The sequence below is a fragment of the Mesocricetus auratus genome, unplaced genomic scaffold, assembly GCF_017639785.1.
Source record: "Mesocricetus auratus isolate SY011 unplaced genomic scaffold, BCM_Maur_2.0 Super-Scaffold_6730, whole genome shotgun sequence".
NCBI classification, from domain to species: Eukaryota; Metazoa; Chordata; class Mammalia; order Rodentia; family Cricetidae; genus Mesocricetus; species Mesocricetus auratus.
The window spans coordinates 112,003,271-112,024,937 of NW_024429184.1; the positions used below are offsets into that span (position 1 = coordinate 112,003,271).

At 43.0% G+C, this 21,667-nt stretch overlaps 1 protein-coding gene across 8 annotated transcripts in view; it reads left to right on the forward strand.

Annotated features, from left to right (window-relative positions):
• Positions 1 to 21,667, forward strand: part of Ppp2r2b (protein phosphatase 2 regulatory subunit Bbeta) — a 390,383-nt gene that overhangs the window by 140,976 nt on the left and 227,740 nt on the right. For 2 of the 8 annotated variants that reach the window (XM_040741864.1, XM_040741865.1), the window contains exon 2: positions 4,550 to 4,743. The exons of 3 other annotated variants lie outside the window; for them this stretch is intronic. In XM_040741864.1, the coding sequence (XP_040597798.1) occupies positions 4,550 to 4,743 (194 nt within the window). 3 more of the 8 variants (XM_040741868.1, XM_040741872.1, XM_040741867.1) reach the window with 2 other exon arrangements.

The window sequence follows — 21,667 nt, forward strand, 5'->3', positions numbered from 1 at the left end:
TCATGCAACTCTTTAGCCCTCTGGAGACAGAGGTCTCCATGAAGCACTGCTGAGAGAAAACCATCATTCATCTGGAGAATTTTGGCTCTAGACCAAGCCTGGACTAAGCACTTTCCCTACATTGTCTCTGAAGCTACCAACAACCCTGTGAAGTGATTTCTAGGGCTCTTGGCCTGCTTTGTAGACACAGAGGCTCAGAAATTCTAAATGACTTGTGACAGCTTAAGGAATTCATAAGTGCCTGAGCTGGGATACAGATTGGGACTTCCTGATACCAGAAGACTACATTAAGACTCACTAGACTGGAGTGGATCAAGGGTTTTAATAAAGTTGTAGCTGTTTCATGTGTTAATTGCATAGGTTGAAGTCAAGGGTCTCAGTATGTGTCACAAGCACTAACTAGCCTACCTGGACTTGTAGGGAGGGTTGTGTTGAGAGAGAGGACCAAGGATAAGGGTGAGAAAAAGGATGTATCCACATGCTGAATGGGGTAATGTAAGAGTGTGGTGTATTTGCAATTGACTCTTTCTGTGTTGACACAGGATAAATTAGGTCAGCCTTTCAGAGTGCCCTCTGCCACCTGCTTTGGAGCTTGTAGAGCCTCTACTTAAACTATAAATTGGACACTAAGGTCCATGATAATAGAGACCAAGTAACCATCTCACAAACTGACATGTGGAATCTCCATCCAGTGTCAGTGTCTGGTACACATATTTGTTGGAAATCAATGGTAGTAATGACGGCAAAACAAAATGGAACCTCCAAATAATAGAAGTATATTCTATACAGGTATTATTTTATTTTAATCTTCACAGTGATTTTCTGAAATTGATGCCATTTTTCTCCCTAATTTATAGGTAAGAAAATCTATGGCTTGGTGAGAGTTTTGTAACCAGCTCGAGGACACAGTAATGTAATAGGTAGATGAAAATAAGTTTTATCTGACATTGGAGCTTGATACTTGATGTTATGCTATGGCATGTCTATTTGAATTTTTGTATTACTCTGTGTGTGTGTGTGTGTCTGTGTGTGTGTGTGTGTATGTGTGTGTGCTTGCGCACCACAGCATGAATATGAAAGTCAAAGAACAACTTCAGGAGTCAGTTTTCTCCTTCCACTATGTGAGTTCTGGCGATCAAATCCAGGTCATCAGGCATGACTGTGGGCTTCTGTATCTGCTGAGCTCTCTTTCCTGCCCCACCCACCTTTAAAGGTGTAGCCCATGCATGCTGGCCTTGATCCGCCACAACCAGCTCAATTATAGCATGTGTCCAACCCAAAGCTCACACACTTTTGTGCAGAAAGGAACTTTGTTTCATGTTGTCTATATCCCCAACATGTAGACCAACACTAGCACATATCAAATGCTTAGCAGTTTTTACCATACATACATGTAGAACACAGAGGGAACAATTATTCCCATAGCAGTAGGATTGTAAACTAGAAAACTGTAGGCTCATAATAGATTGTTTTGGCATGATTTTTATCATGAATAGAGGAATAAAAGACTAAATACCACTAACTATATTTGATAATTTACTTATTCATTCAATATGCACTATAATTCAATAAATATAAGCAAGCATCTGCTAAGTGGCAGGCACCTGATATTGGAGTCATGATGAAAATATTTGATGATGATAATAATGGGCAAATGCTGGAAAATAAAGTGTAATGAAAAAGACAAAAATTATTGGGGAAACAAAAAACAGTGGAGATCTATATGGTGTGATCTAAGTGACAAGAAACGGCCTTTCAGAACTCTGAAGCCTGCTTAGTGGAGATCTATATGGTGTGATCTAAGTGACAAGAAACGGCCTTTCAGAACTCTGAAGCCTGCTTAGTGGAGATCTATATGGTGTGATCTAAGTGGCAAGAAACGGCCTTTCAGAACTCTGAAGCCTGCTTAGTGGAGATCTATATGGTGTGATCTAAGTGGCAAGAAACGGCCTTTCAGAACTCTGAAGCCTGCTTAGTGTGTGGAAAAGGAAGTCCTTCTCATTTGCCTGCTTATGACCTGTGTCTTTTCTATTGTTGTGTAAGTACAAGCAGAATATTGCAGAGCACAGCAAAGGGAAATTCAGTGGACTCAGGGGCTGGGGAGAGGTTGTGTTTCTCATGGGTTACTATGGAAAATTCCTCACACCTAGTCTGGCTATAAGCCTGAGCCCGTTTGATCCACCATAGAGCTCCATTACAGTCTAGCCCGTGTTCTAAAAAGACAAGGTGGTGAATTTCCCAGTAGGTACTCAACCCTGCTGTTACAGTCTACAATCGTTTCAAGTGAAGACAAGGCATCTCTGCACCTTCATGCGCTGAGAGATGAACTTCCCTTTTCCCTTCTGTTCTTTCTTTACTATATGCCAATCTGCAAGAGAAGAGAAAATTGTGGACCCCGCAGCATGGTGAGGCCCTCAGCTCAACATGGAGGATGCCACTAGGACAGCCCATACTGGAGTAGATTGAACCAACTTGTACCAACTCTCAGCTGCTACCTAAATTTCACATGCGGCTTTCGAACAAATACTCAGACAAGCATGTAGGACTTAACTACCGCATGAAAACAGAGTAGAATCTACTGGATGCTCACCTTTCACCGACTAATTGTAGAGACCCGTTTCTGCTATTCCCCTCACCCCTGCAGCTACTTTCTTGGCGTGGAAGCATTACCACTTTCCACCCACCAGAAACATCTATTTTTTCCCTTAAAAACCTAGTGGCAATTCCCAACCTCAGTTAAGGACTTGTTTTCCCATTTTTTCAAACTTCAAATACTTTCTAAATTGTGTTAGCCCAAGCATTCATTGTATGTATATAATTAACTCACGGGTCCCTCGGGGCCCATCTGACTAAACTCGCACAGAGCTTAACTGAGCAAGACATTTGCTGATGTCTCTCCTTACAGCATCACCCCATAGAAATGGCTACTACTTCATGAGGAAAGAAGTTCTTTTGCAAATTGCTCTTCTAGTGGCTTGGACTGCTCCGTTAAATTATTTTGTTTGTTTCATAACAGTAACGATCTCATTTTCTTTCAAATGCGGAATTTGCCATTTGGGGAAATGTAGGCTGAGGAATGGATCCTGTCTTGCTCTGGGTGAAGTAAGAAGGCAGGCCTCTTCTTGTGCCATTGGATCCTTTAAATTCTGCCGGGATAGCAGTGGCTCTCATTGGTCCCAGTCTCCCTTCTGCAGGAATGGACTTATGATGCCCGGGGGCACATGGAAGGCATTCTGAAGAGGCTCTGGTGTCTGTCCAAAGGAAAATGCTGAGGGCTACAGAAAGTGCGTTTTTTCAGACTGAATATAGTGAATCATAACTCAGCCCTGTGTTGTGCAGACTATGCCTCTGCCTGTGTAGATATTGGTGCATTTCTGAACACTAACATCTCACAGTTACATGCTAGACTGCTTGGAAAGGAATCAGGCATGATGGCAGTCTCAAAGTTCTGGCCCCTGCTCTGCTCTCTAGTCCCAGAGTGGAGGACTAGCCTTGGAATAGGCCCCTTTTCCAGCTTTCTCCGGCTTTGGAGCTCTAGGCCTCGCCCTTGAACTTCAGCAAGGGGCAGTGCACATCATATCTGGTTAGCAAAGGCGACCTAGATGTGAATTTCTACCCAAAGGAAGCTACTTCTAAATGCTGTCCTGAATGAAGTACAGGCAGGTGTCCGGAGCAAAGCAGTGAGTTAAAAGTCTCTGGAACACAAGCCCTGTGCTGCCCTTGGCTGCATGGCACCAGAGGGGAGAGGTTGGGAAAGCGCATCCACGCTTCCACGCCTTTTTTTTTTTTTCTCGGTGAACCTGCAAGCTAGCCATTTGCTGTCCAGGCGTCCTTGGCTGCTGCATGCACCCCTCTGCAGCAGAGCGCAGCCTCCGCAGCCTCTGCCTGGACTCTCACTGCTGCTGAGGAAGAGTCCTGGGGCTGCTGACGCGGTTGGGAGGAGCCTCGCCTTTAATGCACCAGCCGCCTCCAGCCTCCTGCAGCAGGAGCAGCAGCACCACCAGCAGCAGCTGCGAGTGCGCGCCTGTGGGTGTGAGGGTGAGTGCGCTGGCGCTGGCCGCAGCGCCCTGCCTAGCTCCCCGCCAGCTTTCCTAGCCCCCGCCTGCGGGAGCCGCCCTCCCGTGGGACCAGCACCCTCACCTCTAAGGCAAGCCTGAATCCTGCCCCTGCCATATCGCCACTGCAGTGTAGGTCCGGAAAGGCACCATTTTGTCGCCGCTGCCCGCTCTCCCAAGGGGAGGAGGGCTCTCCTTTTTTGCATTTTGGAGCTGCTGCCTACCAAGGGGAACCTGTTGGGCATCTCCCCAGACCCGCTTGGGAGTGACTCCTGGGAGGCCAGGCAGGACCAACACCTCGTGGGGGACACAGTGCCTCTTGGTACCCGGAGGCAGAGGAGGCAGGCACAGCATCCTCGCTGGGAATTGGAGCTGAAGTGAGCGCACCGTGCGGGAGGAGCCACCGCAGCCGAGGAGAACGAAGTGGAGGAGGTGACAGCTCCATTGCCGGGTTTTTATTTTCTTCTCTCTCCGCCTCCCCGTCTCCTCCTCAGGCTCGGACCATGGTGCAATCCCACTGGCTCCCCTGCCCCCCTCTCCTGTGAGACTGGCTGCGGGGTGGGATCATGGATACTTGTCTGCCGGCTTTTGGTTCCCACGCAAGTAAGCCTGCTGTCAATGGAGGAGGACATTGATACCCGCAAAATCAACAACAGTTTCCTGCGCGACCACAGCTATGCGACCGAAGGTAATGCCAGCTTGGCCACATTCCGCCGCTGGGGTCGGGTGCAAGTTGCGGATAGCTGTGCTTCGCCCAGCGGCCAGGCTGAGACTCCTTCGGCTCTGGGGTTGGGGCGGGGGCTCAGGCTAGGCTGCTTAGGGGTACACCCATCCGGGCTCTGTGACTCGAGCCCCAGTTCAGCAGCAGGTGGACCAGGCGCCACGAGAGTTAAAATGGCCTTTAGGGATTAGGCTTTTCAGGGCGCGGCTCCCAGGCAGACAGATGATCCCAAGGAAGCAGATGACCCCTTCTTGCCCCCAAGATGCTTTCAAGAGTCTTGAACTGAGAGAAGAAGGGAGGGGCCCAGAGAGACCGTAGTCCACCCCTCTCTGGGTATGGTGATGCCATGGCTCTTGGTGGCTGCAGAGAAGGCAAGGCTTCATTTCTTACCCATTCATCTCTCTGACTCGCTGGCTTACCTGCTCAGACAATCAAAACCCTGTAAGGCCCTTTGCAAAAGTGGGGGAGCCCTCTCCCCTTGAAAGTACATGAGCCAGAAATTTTTAAAAGGTAGCTGGGGAATCATGTTCTACGGCAGCAAACGAGGCTGACACGTGGGGTGAGCAACGGGATCCGTGGGGCCCTTTAAAAATCACCATTATGAATTCTGCAGCAGTACTTTCTGCTGAATCAACAGCCAACAGAAAGCAGGAGGGTTCAGCAAGCTGAGCTTTGGCAAGAGGTGAAAATCTCTCTCTCTCTCTCTCTCTCTCTCTCTCTCTCTCTCTCTCTCTCTCTCTCTCTCTGTGTCTCTCCCACCCCCAACCCCCCATCCCCACCCCCCACCCCCATGAGCAGGCCTTCAGGGAAATTCAGCAGGTGGATTGCAGCCTGCCTTTTGTGTGTGTGAGACATTTTAGTTTTGTTCGAATGACAACTTTTGCATTTGAGCTTCATTTTCTACCTGTGGGTCTTGGTTGGCAACTAATACAAAGTGTTGCATTGTCCTATGATAATAACCCATGTAAGAAAATGTTGTAAGGCATATTAGCCTGTGATTCTTCTAGAATGCTAAAATTTCTGTAATGTTTAATCGAATCAGAAGAATGCCAGAGAAATGCAATGATTCAAGTAAGAGTGCCAGCACTGAGGGAAATAAAACAGCTGGCACCCTCTACAAACATCTCTTGAAGTTTTAGATAGAAGAATTTCAAGAGTTATTGAAAATACTTTCTCCATTCATCACCACGTCTGGGGACCATCAAGCCCAACTTGTCTTTGGTACCTGAGACATAGAGATGACTTTGAAGATGGACCCATCCCGGCCCCATAATGAGAAAGTGCCATTCTTGATGAATTTTACAAATATTTCCACATTGGTAGTGTGGTTATAAGTCTTTGTGCTTTGTGACTGAGTGGGACCAGGTAGCATATGACATGTAGGCTTGTCAGCCACCAGAGAAGTCAGCCTTGAGTCTGTTAGCTTTGCAGTGGATGGGGAGTTTTCTGTGTGTGACTACAAAGAAAGAAGGTTGCCTTCATGTTTTCTTATATTACCTTGCACAGGCAAAGGGAAACCTACCAAACTGAGAAGGTGACTAAACTGGAGTCAGGGGTATAGGAATGTCATTTCTGGAAGGAAGAAGTTTAAAATGGCATCCTTTATTGTTTCCAGGGTCCTGGATACTACCTTTGACTCTATTTAATTCCATTTTTATTCATTCTAATTCTGGATGGAGTATTTGAGTTCATATAGTAACAATGGGGCATGAGTTTACAGAAATGAGTCTTTAATCTTTTCCTGGTATGTACAAATCGATCGCTCATAGACCCCTGTACCTGGTCTTAATGAAGAGTTGGGAAGAGGAGGAAATGGAATAGAAGCTTGGTGGAGCAAGAAGCTCTCTGTAGTCTTGATCTATTTTCTCCACCACCCATTCTGTTGAGCTGGACAGTAGGGAAGGAGCCTTTCCACCCCTTCTAATGAATATCAGAGGAAGTGCCAGTTTACCCCAAGAGAATACCAGATCCGTCTTCTCCCCAAAATTCTCCTACCCAAGTTCTTTTCCTTCTTGACAATTTAAACACATGACTCATGGATCATCCTCTTTGTCCTTTAGCAGATAATACCTTTCTGTTTCCTTTATTATCTCTCTACATTTACACTTCTGCCTGCTCAAATACAGCAGGATATTTTCCCCTAAATTCTCTTCCAACGTTTTCTCTGAATTTTCTCCCCTTTGCTCATCCCACACTGCAGTATTCTATTTAAAGCTGAAAGGGGTTTGCTGTGTAGTTACTGGGAAGGACTCTAAGCTCAATTTGCATTGTAAGTGGTAGCTGTAGGCAGGTTCATCTAGCTAAGAGCAATGCAATTGCTATGAACTCTCTCTCTCCTCCCTCCTTCCCCCCTCCCTCCTGGATGGGCCATCAAAATTACTGCTCTCTCCCACTTTTTTTCCATCTTTATATCTTTTTTGCTTTCTCAAGTCAGCATTAACATCATCAGGCATTTCTACTCCAAGCACTCTTCTGAGCTTTTCAATGTGCATTTCCGCATATCCAGAGTGGGATGCCATCCAACATCCCTGAGGTCTAGAGATGTTACTAGTTACAAGGAACATCTTATCTTAAAGCTAGGTAATGACTAATGCCCACATGTTTTCACTAGGAAATTCTTTGTGCTGTCTCCTATGACCATAAAGATGACAATGGTTTCCTTAGTGTGTGAGCTGAACTCCTTTCTATCTGGAGTAGAATTCTTCTCAGAAGTAATTTTTAAATGTGCACATGGGTGACATATAAGGAAAGACAGATTTGGGATTGACCACAAGTCAACATGCTGGTTTGGTCAGATATGGGGCTCAAGGTATCCTAACCAAGAGTTCATGCCTTGGATCTTTAAGATCTAAAAATGACTTTCTGCATTTTTACATGTCTTCTGGAGTAATTGAAACACCTGTCTTCATTATGACAGTCTGGATTTTCTAGATTAACCTTGTACTTCCAAATGGGGTCAAAGAATAGTGTCATAATGACATGGGTTAAAATAATTTTACTGTCCTCAGTCTTCATAGCTTTTAAATGTGAGTCACATTAGAACCACATAAAAAGCTATCTGCTACAGAGAAAGCATTCAGGATATTACCTACTACATAAAAAGCTATCTGCTACAGAGAAAGCATTCAGGATATCACCTACTACAAATCAGCCCCAATCTGCTACAACTGTGGCGTTCATCTGTGTTTGCATATCAAACATTCCCCCTTGTTTAGACTGTATATTGATTTGGGGTACTTTAGAGGGGAAGAGTTATTAGTAATATGGCAGAAGCCACCCGCCTGGTCCTCTAACCAGGGAACTTATCATTTAACAATTTTCTTATCTGCTGGTTAATTGCTGGTTATATCTTGGCATCAATAAGTTCCATTTTCTCCCAGAAGTCTTAAGAAAAACTGTCTTTTTCATACATTATTAAAGAGTGAATAGGTTACTGGCTTCATGTGGTTCCTACCAGTTATTGATGTGTTCTGTCTTTAGTTTTTCTAGAAATATCACCTGACTTTCTTCAGAGATTTAAAAAAAATGGTGGTCAAATACAGGCATGGCCTCTGCCTTCATGGGATGGCCAGTCTATCAGGGTAGATAAACCATTGAATTGTTAACTTAGCAAGTCAATATGTAGGGCATACATATGGTGGAACATGTGTCTAATCTGGATTGGGATCCAATGATAGATTATCATTTGGCAGTTTTAAGTTGAGAACTGAAGGATGAGATCTACATTAGCAAGAGATAAAGGTGTCTTAGGGAGGCAGGACAATGACCACGGGAGCCCAGAGATTCAAAATCATCTGACATATTCAAGGAATGGAGAGATGATTATATCTAGACTGTAGGGGAAAGGTGTTTAAAAATGAGGGTGGAGTCTGTAGTTAGTCAGGAATTCACCAAAACCAAGAGTGATTTAATGGAAGAACACAGGAGTGGGTGAATGGACATCAATATGATAAAATGCCTGTAAAGCATTAATGATAAAACCCAAGTGGGACCATAGATAGTCACTGCAAAGCAGTTGCATTCATTCTGCTGCCTATTTGGAAATTTTCTTAATAAAATATTAGGTGAGGGGAGACTGAAGAGATATTCAGGGACCAGATCCCATTGAACTTCATTGCTCAAAAGGAATTTGGACTTCATCCAAAGATGGATGAAAAACCATTAAAGGATTTCTGTAAAGAAAAAATATCAGTTTTGTTTTCTCAAGAGCTCAGTCTGGCTGCTGCACAGGCTGAGGTTAGAAGGGTGAGTATGAGCTGAGTAGAAAGGAAAGCTGGGAGATAAGGAAACACGTTTCTACTCAGGATGGTGGCTGCAATAGACATGGAGAGTTCATTACAGGCAAAGACTGCACCAGACTTACTCAGTAAGAAAGTTTGGGTGTGAGAGCAGTAGCTGGTGCTGAAGACAATTCCCAGAGGTTGGCTTTGATAATCCAGTGCCAGAGTCCTTGCAGAGAAACAGGAAATGGATTTTGGGAGTTGGTAAAATCGCAAGAAAGCCCTGGCACTTAGTTTTACACCAAGACTCTAGAGCAGTGGTTGTCAACCTGACTCATGCTGCAACTCTTCAATACAGTTCCTCATGTTGTGGTGACCCCCAACAATGAAATTATTTTATTGTTACTTCATAATTCTAATTTGCCACTGTTATGAATTATAATGTAAATATCTAATATGCAACCCCAAATGTGTCAAGACTCACGGTTTGAGAACCACTGCTATAAACTAAACAGATATCTGCTTCTGATGCTCAGAAGAAAGTCCTAGACGTCATATTTAAATTAGATTAGATAGCACAAATATATTAAAATTATTTGAAACTATCAAAGAGAAGATTATTTCAGAGAAGAATTTGAGGCAATGATTTGAGAAGTTACAGAGAAACTAATGCTTGTTCAGAATAAAAGAATTATAGCAAGCCAGTCGGTGGTGGTGCATGCCTTTAATCCCAGCTCAGGAGGCAGAGGAAGTTGGATCTCTGTGAGTTCAAGGCCAGCCTGGTCTACAGAGTGAGTTCCAGGACAACCAAGGCTACACAGAGAAACTGTTGTTTCGAAATAAAAAAAAAGAAAAAGAAAAAGGAAGAAAGAAAGGTAGCAAAAAGCAGTTCACATTGGAATGGGGATTTTGATATCATAATTACCCAGACACCAAAAGTTTCCAAATACCAATACATGGCCATGTGTAAGCAGGGTGGTAAAATAAAAAGGATTCAGTCTCAACTTTTAAGTTGAGATCTGAGTGGAATTCCACAGCATCAAGAAGCGTAGCTCCCTCCTCCATCCCATGTAAGCTCAAGAAGAGATACTGTGATGGATAAATCTGGGCAGGTGCATAAAGATGGCTTTTAAGATGAAGATACAGGAAGGCACCGGACAAATAAGAGGAGGTGCCTCCAGCTCTTTCAGTTGCCTTGGTATTTGTATGCAAACGAAAGATCAGCATGGGCCTTCCAATGCATATGGATGAGTGTTTAACCAGAAATGGAAGGTGGGAAGAAGCTGCCTTGTGCCTTATGTTATTGTAAATGACCTTTCTGGGGACAGAAAATGTTCTGCAACTCAACATAATAACTGGAGTGCATCGAAATTGCCAGCAAGTATCCGTTATTAGCAACCACGTCCCGAGGGGCAAGCACAAGCCTTTATGAGTGTTGGTCAGAAACACAGCCACGAACTTGGGGTGAATATTATTACACCATTTCTGTCAAAATATTGATAATGCTCAATGAAAAGAGCACAGCTATAGACTGACATTCCTAGACTCTGACATTTGCATTTAAGAAGAAACCAATGGTCCAATTTAGACACCAAACTGAGGGAAGGTACTGACTATAATCCAGGCATTCCCCTAGATGTTTCTCATGTTATCTTGCCTAATCTCCCTGTGAAAACTGGCAGAGTGGTTGCATTAATCAAGCATTAGACTCATTTCAAAATAATAAATTCTGTGATACAAAGAACAAAACAAACTCATATAGCAAATACATTTGTATTGCAAGTGCACTTATTTAACTACATGACCAGATTGGAGCCTGTGACAATCTGTACTCTGGGCACCTGCTCTTTTCTCAACTGCCCTGCTTCTTGTCAGGATTTTGGGAGAGGAAACTCAAACTGAATTCTACCAATGGCAGATACCGCTCGATGTTCAGTCTGTGCCTCTGTGTTCACTGAATCAAGCCTTTCCCAACAGAGCACAGCTTATTTCTGGACCCTCTCTAGCTGCTCGCTGAGAGAGAGCTAAGTTCCTCACCCGGTGCCAGAGCCTCTAGTTGACATACTGCTGTACATTAGCTCCACTCTCTAATAAGAAAAGAATAAAAACAGTTATGACACTGAGGAGTCAAGATGTGAGAAACTAACTGGAGTTTTATAAACAGCGTTTTCAGTGTCTTGTACCCCCCACCCTTAGATATTAACAGTGAAGTAATTTTCTGGGCTGAGTTGAGCTAGGCCCATTTGCAAAGGCCAATGACAACTCCTTTCAGTGCTTGGACCACAGTGAGAGAGTGGCAGAGATGCTGTTTGATACATCTTTTGCACACAAATGTGAAGGTACCTGAGGCCAAAGTTGCTCTCCAGCCCACTCCTCCAACCTCTATGGCAAAAAGATAGGTTCCATCAAGCTTGTCATTCTCCCTCCAATTTCCTTTTTTAGCCTTTCCAACAGGGCTCTAAAATCTCTCTCAAGGCCCTGACTCAGCTGTCCATTTAAAAACAAATTACTTCTACAAGGTCACCAGGAGTTTTGTTATAAATATCCCAGGAACCCTCAGTTTCTTAGGCTCACATTCACTAAGGAAAAAATTAGGAGTGATGATCTGCTAGGCATTTGTGAAATTCTTTGAAAATTAATTTGTATTCTCTGGTTTCTTTGGAGAATGAGGAAGCCATCCTGGGCAATGGGAAGGGGCAGTCAGACAATCTGGGCAAACCTTAATTACTTGTGATGATTTCAAAGAATGAAGGAGGGTGTGGAGATACTATAAAAAAGGATGTGCCGGGTGGTGGTGGCGCACGCCTTTAATCCCAGCACTCGGGAGGCAGAGGCAGGCGGATCTCTGTGAGTTCGAGGCCAGGCTGGACCGATAGCCTCCAAAACAATACAGAGAAACCCTGTCTCATAAAAACCAAAAAAATAAAAACCAAAAAAAATAAAAAAATAAAGAAGGATGTGTGGAGTTTCAGGTTTTGACCCAAGAAAACTAAAATTTGTTAGGTGATTTGTGCCTTGTGGGGCTAGTCACTTAAATATACCTTGCTTATTATATTTGTACTTTTGTTTTTCTCTAGCAACTTTTATAGTCTTAAAGGTCTCTTCCATGTCTGAACTCCTCTTTGTCTATGCTTTCTAATGGCTACCCAGACCACCATGTGTATTACAGCACCATAACAGAACAAAGATCATACCTGAATCTATCTGATTCGAAACCCCCAACTCAACACTGCAGTAGACTCCCTCTACTCAGTGAATGAACCATGAAAATTGGTCATGATGGTAACACAGTTTTCTAAAATACTCTTCCGATTCAACACCAAGACAAAGGGTCCCACTTTTGTCAGGAATTTGAAAATGAATGAGAAAGAAAACCCAAAAGGCAATTCACTGGTATAGGATACACCTCAGAAGCTCTGGGTAGGAGACCCAAGCCTGCCACAGTAATTAGCCACTTTTGGTCTCTGAGCTTACATTTCCTAACCTGCTAATGATTAGGTTGGAGGTGACGGAGGGAAGGAACAAGTCTGTATTTTACTGGCTGTAAATGTCTGCATTGATCTCGGTATCCATGATCGTCTGGGTATCTAGTATGTGCAGACAGTTTGCTCAAGGGAGGGACAAGGGACACAGGCATAAGCTCTGAGTGGCTCCAGAATCCCCGGTCTGGCTGTACTGAGGGGCCAGATCATCCTCCTGGCAAGGAGGCTCTGATGCAGCCAAGAGGTAGAGCCAGAAAGGGAAATGTCTCTTTGCCAAACGCTGCTGCAGATGGAGGAGCCAGTCTGTCTGGGCAGCCCATGACTTTGAGAGGAGCCATTTGGCAAAGCTGTTGGCAGGAACTGCCTTGCGGCATGGGTGCTGGAGACAGCCTAGGCTGGAGTGATTCCGGGATGCAGCAAAGGTGGCTGGTGGGACAAATAACCATCTGGTGAGCAGAGTGCTGCTCATCTTGTGTCACAGACAGGGAAGAGCGAGTGCCAGTCAGGGAAGCTGAACTCTCCATGACAGCATCTGACAGGTACAGTAGACTCTCCTCTCTACACCAAAGCCTCCATGGAGGCTTAGGAATCCCCTGTGCCCTTTCGGAAATCAGGAAGGCCACAACATGTCTCCCACTATCCCAATGTAGAGACAAAATCTAATTTAAAACAGAGCCATGTTTTGCCAAGGATAGTGTAGGGTGTGCTGGGGTGGGGTGGGGGGAGCAGCTGCTTCAGTTTCTGCATCCTTATTCCAAAGCATCTTCCCATCTATTCCTGCAGATGACCGATCTGCCCTTCTGCAAGTGGAGTTAACAGCACACGGCATTCTGGGTGTGGCTGCTGGGTTTGCCCTTATATTGTCAAAAGGTGACCCGGTGACTCTTTGTGTATCTTTGCCAAGTCTCTTCTAATTACAAAAAAATATGCCAGGGGATAGAACAGCATAATATATTGTTTTGATGTCAGACATACAAAAGAATTCTTCTCAGACCATGTGTGACAGAATTGAGAAAATTCAGAAACCTTTATCATTGGTGATGGCATTTCCTTTTAGGAAGAGTGTTCACTAATTTCAGTGAAAAGTGAAATGCGGGTATGTCGTATTAATCTCATGTGTGGGGCTACACTTTTCTTGCACACACCAGACCCATTATAATAAAGATCACAGCTAACTTTTATGTACTTGAGCAAGATACCGTGATAAATACATGTGCATAGTCACCTCATAAGCCATCTGTACTGCAGATGCTTATGATTGCCTTCTACATTTAATGCCACAGATCTTTGTCACCTTTTAAAAACCCTCTACTGAGCTTTCATTTGAAACAATCGTTTTCTTTCTTTTTTAGACCTTTCTTTTTTCATTTACCCTGACATGTACTGAAATAGACATCATGAGATTTGGGAACACTACTGGTCCTCAATAAACACGCAACTCAAGAAGAGAAGTGTGCCTACGCCAGAGCCACCTACTAGAGTAGCTTTATTTACAAATCAGAATACTTCATTATGCCATTTTTACATATATTTATCATTGTATCTTGCTCATATTTGCTCTCATGCCTTCTCTCAATTTTTGTTCCCCCAGTTTCTCCTCCATTTTCCTGTAGTACAGATATGCAATGTAATATAGTACAATTTCCTCTTATGTAAATATATACATTGTTTAGCCTAGATTCCACATAAGAGAAACCTGCAATTTTTATGTCTAAACCAAAAAGCATTTTTAAGGATAAATTTAAGTATATCACAAATATATATATACCCACATATACACACACAAATATATACTTCAGATGTCATAATTCCCTATAAATAACCTAATGGGATGAAAATGTAACATCTTGTACAAGTACAGGGATGTTCTATAACATCAGTCAGCGAGCTTTTCCTGACAAGGACCAGAAACATATATATGTTTTTCTATCCCAAGAGTTCAACTCTTCCATTGTAGCTTGTGGCAATGGGTGTGTTCTAGTAAGACTAACACTGTGTGGAAAAGCACTGATGTTAAGAGAAAACCAAGTACATGCATGCCAGTGGGTATTGTGCTTAGAGAACAGCTTAAAAGAAAAGCAATTATGTCCATACTAATTGACATAAATCATTTTATATATTTCTTTCCAGATGTTCTCTCTCTTTCCCTCTCTCTGTCTCTGTCTCTCTGTCTCCCTCTCTCTCTCTCTCTCTCTCTCTCTCTCTCTCTCTCTCTCTCTCTCTCTCTCTCTCTCTTCTCTCTCCCCATCACTTTCATCTATGTGCATACACACACATACACACACACACACCCAAAAGAGAGATAGACACAGAGGGATTGACAATCGAGGGAATGTTAGATTGACATGTAAAATGGTCCCTTTTCTGGCATTGGTCTGCTTGGACTCAATTGGGGATGGTTACTTTATAACATTCTATAGTAGAATCATAGTTTTACGACTCCCTTAATCTTATAAGTTCAAATTATGCCCATTTTTGTTATAATTGTATGATAAATAGTATGTTGTCTTTTATATAACAAGTTTCTAAAGGCACAACTGCTGGTCAACATGACACAAGCAGCTATGTTTCTAGATTATATTTATAACTTGCCTTCTGAGATCGCTGTACTAGAGAATTCAGAGAATTCTTTTTTTATTTAGGTTAGAAACAATCTTGTTTCACATGTCAATCCCAGCTCCCTCTCCCTCCCCTTCACCCCTGCCCTCCCCACCAGGTCACCTAGTCCCCCACCCAATCTCCACTCCAATCCCCAAGGAGGGTGAGGTATTCCAAGATGCATCTCCAGTAACTGCCATTTCATCCAGGGCAGGGCCTAGGCCCTCCCCCAAGAGTCCGGGCTGAGGGAGCCTCCCATATTGTGGGATGGGCACTCAAAGTCTATTTGTATGCTAGGGATAAATACTACTCAAGGCCCCATAGATTGCAACCTCTATGGTACACCACCACCTCTGTTCCGGCCACAGCTTGCCTCAGCTTCTCATTGCCACAGATTTTTAGGGTCTTTAAGTTCATCTCAGGGAAGTTATATGGGATGAAAATAAGAGAAATGTTATAAGCTGATTTTTAATCCAAACCCTTTGGCTCAGTCTTTCCTGGAGCTCTGACTCTTTTGCCCTTTCTGAGCAGAGAGGCAGGTTCAATTCTAAACCATCAACTGCACGGGTGAGCAGCCTGTTCCCTGGGATGCAGTTGCCCACTTATGTTAAATAAAATTACTTTCATGGTTCCCGGGCATCATTTGTAGATGAGTATATGGAACCTGGTGACCCAGAAATGTTAATTTTCCTCAAACTAGTAAGTAGGTAACTTCAAAGAATTATTGACCCAGTGTGACAACCAGTGTGGTTGTTTAATGAGCTACCCTCTCTTGAGGCACAAATCTGACATTTCTGAAAGCTGTGCTTTTATTTTTCTAGTTAATACAATTAACATATAGTTGAATGTAATATGAACTCAGACAAGGCTGAAAAGGGAGCATTCTGCTTATCATTGTCTTAAGACTTTCAAACATCACTAGTTCCCCCCAAAATTGACTATAATTTGGTGGAAATGAAAAATCATGAATATCAGGTTCGTTTTATATATGTGAATAAATTGTGACTGCTATGCTTTGAGAGGTTCTGAGTCCATTTCTAAAGCCTGCTGACTGTCTGCATTTGTGATGTCTTTGGTTTTTACAATTGGAAGTCAGGTGGAGGTTCAGGTTCATTTTATTTGCATATTTGGGGCTTTGTCTTTCAGTCTTGAAGTCAGGATACCAGGTTGTGTGAGGCCCCTTTAAAATTAAAACATTTATGCTCTACATACTCAGTTCATAAAATTTGAAGATGGGTGGATGGAGGGAGGGAGGGATGGATGGATGGATGGATGGATGGATGGATGGGTGGGTGGGTAGGTGGGTGAGTGGGTAGGTGAGTGGGTAGGTGAGTAGGTGGATGGATGTATTGTTGAGTAGATAAATATGTATGGGGTGGGCAGGAAACCACAGCAAGTTTCAGTGGAGATTTGGCAATATTCAAATCACTCTTTCATAATATTAAATCTACCAATATCACTACCCTCATCTGTCTTAAAGGCAGGAATTAAGGCTGAGCAGATATATGATGCTATGCTTTTGGGAATTCCTAAATGGTTAAAAGTAAAACTATTACTTCCCTAGGGCTACAGGATGGCATCTAATGTCCGTGATGGTGGCTGATTTTTAATCCTATCTCCTGCCCCCATACAGAGTCAGAGATGAAAACAATGCTGAGGTCTCAGCAGGACCTGAACTCTGTGCTGTGGGAAAAAACACAAAAGCAATCTGATTGTCACATCATGTCTCTGTTGCCAACATGCTTAGTCAGTCCCAGAGCTTCCTCAGCACAGTATGAAATGGAAACTTTCCGAACGGATTTTTCCCCATAAGTCTTAGAAACTTGGGTTTGAGCCCACCGTGCAAACCTACCTTGACAAGCAGGTGGCCTTTGAGTCCCTCACAGAGATCATTTTGATCTAGACATTGCCACATGCTGAAAAGGCAAAACATTTTTTTCTCTTGTGTGCCCTTTCAGAGGTTAGTCTGCTCACAGTTTCCCCCTGTGCTTATGAATGCTAATGTTCCCTGTCTGTCCACTCATCTTCTCAGTGTGAACTCATCGTCAGACTACCTAAGTGGCTTGTGCTGGGTCCCGCTACTCTGGACCGCTTGCACTCTCTGCCTCTGTGTGTACTGCTTCCCAAGTGTCCTCATGCTCTGTCCCCAAGCCACAGTTTCTCATCAAAGTGTTGATTTCCATGAGTGCCCTAAGAGATCTAACAACCACAGTTTTATGAAGCATAGATATTCTTCCCACTTCACGAGTATGTAAACCGAGCTTCAAGTTCAGTCAGCCGGGGATAGGCAGATGCTTAATATTCCCTCCCTGACAAGACAGACCTTTTCTGAAAGGCAATGGTTTCTTCTTTGCCTTTTACTTTACTCCATGGATGGCCTTAGTTACTTTGTCTTTTAGTTTACTACATGGAGGGGCTTTGTTACTTGGCATACGTAGCTCACTAAATGGTTTTGGAACTTGATTTCATTTGAAAGTAGGTGGGTGACTCCTCTGCAGTTAGAACAGCAGCTGGTTGCATGATGTTGCTAAAATTCCTTCCTAGGGGCAGAGACAAGACATCAACCCCTTCTCCTGAGGTCCCAGTGACAGACGTATAATGCTGTCAAGTTTCACTCTGGGGAACCAATGAGTTTATTGGGCTTCCTTACAGAGTGTAGATGAGAGGTTACTCATAGTGTGAGGGCCTTCCTCCCAAAACTGGCCACCCCCAGAAGCATTTACCCAGCAGGAATGGAGGCTCCTGCCTAATGGCTTAGGTGAAACCCCCTTCCCCTAGCCTTCCTTCCTCTACCTATATACAGTTGCCCCTCCCCCAGTCACATTCAGTCAAGTTAGAACTATATGCAAGTGATAGGAAGAGGCTGGATACTTAGGTGAATATGGCCCTTCCTACCCCTCCATAACGGGATACAGACAGTCAACAAGTCCAGCTGGGATAACCCTTTTGCAAAGGGATGAAGCTGTACCCCACAAGATGATGGTTGTTTGGCTCAAGGGAGAGTTACACGTGTAATTTGCACGTGTGGATTCTTGTAAAGATACTAAAGTTGGGTCCGCTTGCCCCAGTTAAAGTGTAAAGATGCAGGGAGCTGTCAAATGATGCACTATGTGATTTTTGTAAGGACTCAGACTCTCTTCTGGCTTGTTTCCATTTTATACATTCATTTCTGTTTATTCTGTCATTCTATTCTTGAACCATTCAGCAAGTATTTATTGACCATGAAGCCTCACATATACATCTGAGTCAGTATGCTATGAAGTTCTTAAGGAAAAATATGAAAAGTTGTTAATGTTGCTCATGATAAGCAAAATGTCCTTTGAATAAGCAACCCCCTCCATATTTTAAGGAAAATTAAAGCTATCTATATCCATGATTTAAAAAAAGCTATGTACAATAATGGACCTCTTATATAAACTTGTATGTGTTTATTATCATATAAGAAAGTTGGCTATCAAAATATTAATGGTAATTATTCAGGCTGATGAAATGTTAACTAATTCCTACTCAATATTCCTACAATGCGTGACAGTTGTGAACAACTATCCACATTGTTTACATAATAAAAACAATAAGCTGTCATTGTACAGAAAAACAATTCATAGAGTTAATGCTATGTCTGAAAGATGAGCCTCTGGATTGTCACCTAAGTTCTTTCTCTTACTTTGATGGTAAAGTAATTCGCCAAATGAAAATCAGTTGGAACTCTGGAGTGGTAGTGGCTTGCAGAAGGAATCCTTCTCTAGGCCTCTTACCTGACAGACTGGGTACAAGCATTGATGGTGAGCTTGGCCTTAGTGCCAGTTCTCGTCTAGTCCTTGTGTCTTGACTGAAACAAGAGAAGTAAGATGGTATCTCTGACATCAGCTAGTCATCTCACGGTGGGGTAGGCAAGGGTCTAGATGACTCTGTGAAAATCAATTGCAGTGATGGAAAACCCATCTGAGAATAAATGTCCTAGAGTCAGTGGGCCAGAGCCAACCCTTCTGCACATGAAAGATCTCACAGGATTTATTTATTGATGAAGAAGGTAGTTTTAATTACTCTGAAGGAATTTCTGGCATGCTTTGTCAAAGCTAATCTTACAACGTTTAATCAGTGGATTAGTGACAATGGGACCTACTGGAGAGGTCTACACAAGGGGCAGCTTCTAGAGAGAAACATATTCCACTATGCTGTTTGCAGTTGAGTAATATGGACAGGAAAATGCCATCCACACATGATACTGTTGTATGCCTGAGAATCCTGGCATTCTTCCTTGGTTTCATGACCCAAGCAACCTCCTGGTGTTCTGAGGTTGACTTACTGAAAAAAATGACCTTGGTAAAGTGACCTCAAGCTGAATTTTGAGCAACTGATCAAACAGATTTCTCTCTCTCCAGCTAGTAACTTCAAAGAATATGTGTTTCCAATTTTAGCTCCAAGGAAACTGTATGCTTAGAATAGCATGATCTTTGCTTTAGTTTTACTCGATCTTGGTGACCTACAAAATATTTTAAGAAAAGAACCAGAATAGGAAGAGCAGGCTGATGATATCATACCTCAAAGCCATCTTAGTCCATAGATAACCTGGAGTTAAACCATAGTCTAAGATACAGATGAAGTTATTAGGGAAATTTCCTTAATTTCTCTTTTTGCTTTTGCAGTTCTTGGGGGGTAAGTCACTAGAATAAGGTGGAAAAAAAGATCAGTGAAATTGTATTACCTATCATCTTTGCTGCATTTTTTTCAAGATGAACTCTGAAAAAAATTTCTCTTTTCTCTTTGAAGAAAGATGTCTTCTCTAGGTTCTTTCCCTTTGTCCTAATCTATATACAAGAGAAATCATGCTTTCTTTTGTTTATTTGTTTGTTTGTTTGTTTTATATCCTGGCTCCTCTCTCCCCGGTCACTCTCTCCCTGCCCCCCATCTGTTTCCCACTCCCCAATCCACTCCTCCTCCTCTGTTTATAAAAGAACAGGTCTCCCGCGAGTATCAACAAAACATGTCATATATCAAGTTGCAGTAAGACTAATACTCCCTGTGTATTAAGGCTAGGCAAGGCCAGAGTTCATCCAGCAACCGATGGAAACAGAAGCAGTACCACAGCCAAACATTAGGCAAAGTTTGGGGAATCCCACAGAAGATGGGGAGAAAGAATTGTGGAAGCCAGAGAGGTCAAGGACATCACAAGAAAACTCACAGAATCAGCTAACCTGGACCTGTAGGAACTCACAGAGACTAAACTGACAACCAGGGAGCCTGCATGGGACTGATCTAAGCCCTCTGCATATGTGTTACAACTTATTTAGCTTGGCCTTTTTTTTCTCGACACAGGGTTTCTCTGTGTAGCTTTGGTAGCTTGGCCTTCTTGTGAGACTCCTAACAGTGGGAACAGGGGCTGTTCCTGACTCTTTTACTGGCTTTTGGAACCTTAATCCTCATACTGGGTCACCTTGTCCCACCTTAATACATGGGGAAATTATGCTTTGTAATGTACCTAACAAGAGACAATAACATGGTACTTCAAAATCTGGATGGGAACATAGGAACTCAAAAGTCATCTTTGGCAAAATATGCTGTATCCTTTTTTGAGCTCCTAAGGGTATCTGTGCCCTGAATATTGGCATGGTGGTTTGGTATTGCTTTCATGGAAAGATACCTTTGGCCAATTCATACTGCCAAGAACTGATTTGTTCCTGTCAAGTCTGCAGGGAACTAGGATCTTTGGGAAAGAATCTCTCCTAACCATAAAAACAAGTTAGCAAATCATTCCACAGATATTTTGGTACTGCTGGTATTTCATCTTCTGGACTTTCAGATTAGTCTGTTAGCAAACCAACTTGCCTAAATTGGTGAACACAAGGTGATCAAATTTTGGTCACTGAAGAAGTTAGATACAATAGGGGTCCTATCTCATATGCATATAGGAGTTTTGGATTTCTTCAAACTGTTTGCAAAGCTCTTACCACAACAAATGAATATGGTTTTGTGTTTACTTATTTTCCTAAAGAGGAAACAGAGCCATTAGTGTCAACCAACTCATCTATGATTATGGGCCTCTTTGTGATAGAAAACACATTAAGGTTATAGACTCTGTTCTTAGAATACAGCTCTTCTCATGTTAAAATACCTGATACTACTTGGATTCCCACTTAGAGACAATCTCAGGCTGGGAGAACATATTTCTTTGTGCTGAATCTCCATCTATGATGGCCCTCAGTGTACTTTGCAGCAGGTTCCTTAGGGGAACCAACTCTGTGCCTTCTCCTTAACTTTCTTTGACTTCTTTTGCCTTGTAATACTTGGATATGCTTTCACCACCTCTCTTAAAAAATGTAGTCTCTTCCCCTTTTGTCATTACTCTCCCCCTTCTCTTAGCTTCTAGTGACCACTATTCTATCTCTCATTCTGTGAAGTCAGTCTGTTTTAACCTCTACCTATGAGTGAGAATTTGGAGTGTTTGGCATTCTGTGCACCACCTAAAACTCTTTGTTGGATCTGGGTTGGAGTTGTCCATTTGCCAAATCAAAGGGTCTCAAAGGTGATATCCCTTACCAGTGATGTAAGCCTTAAAGAATTAAACTTTTTTTGGTGATTTCTAAGTGTGGG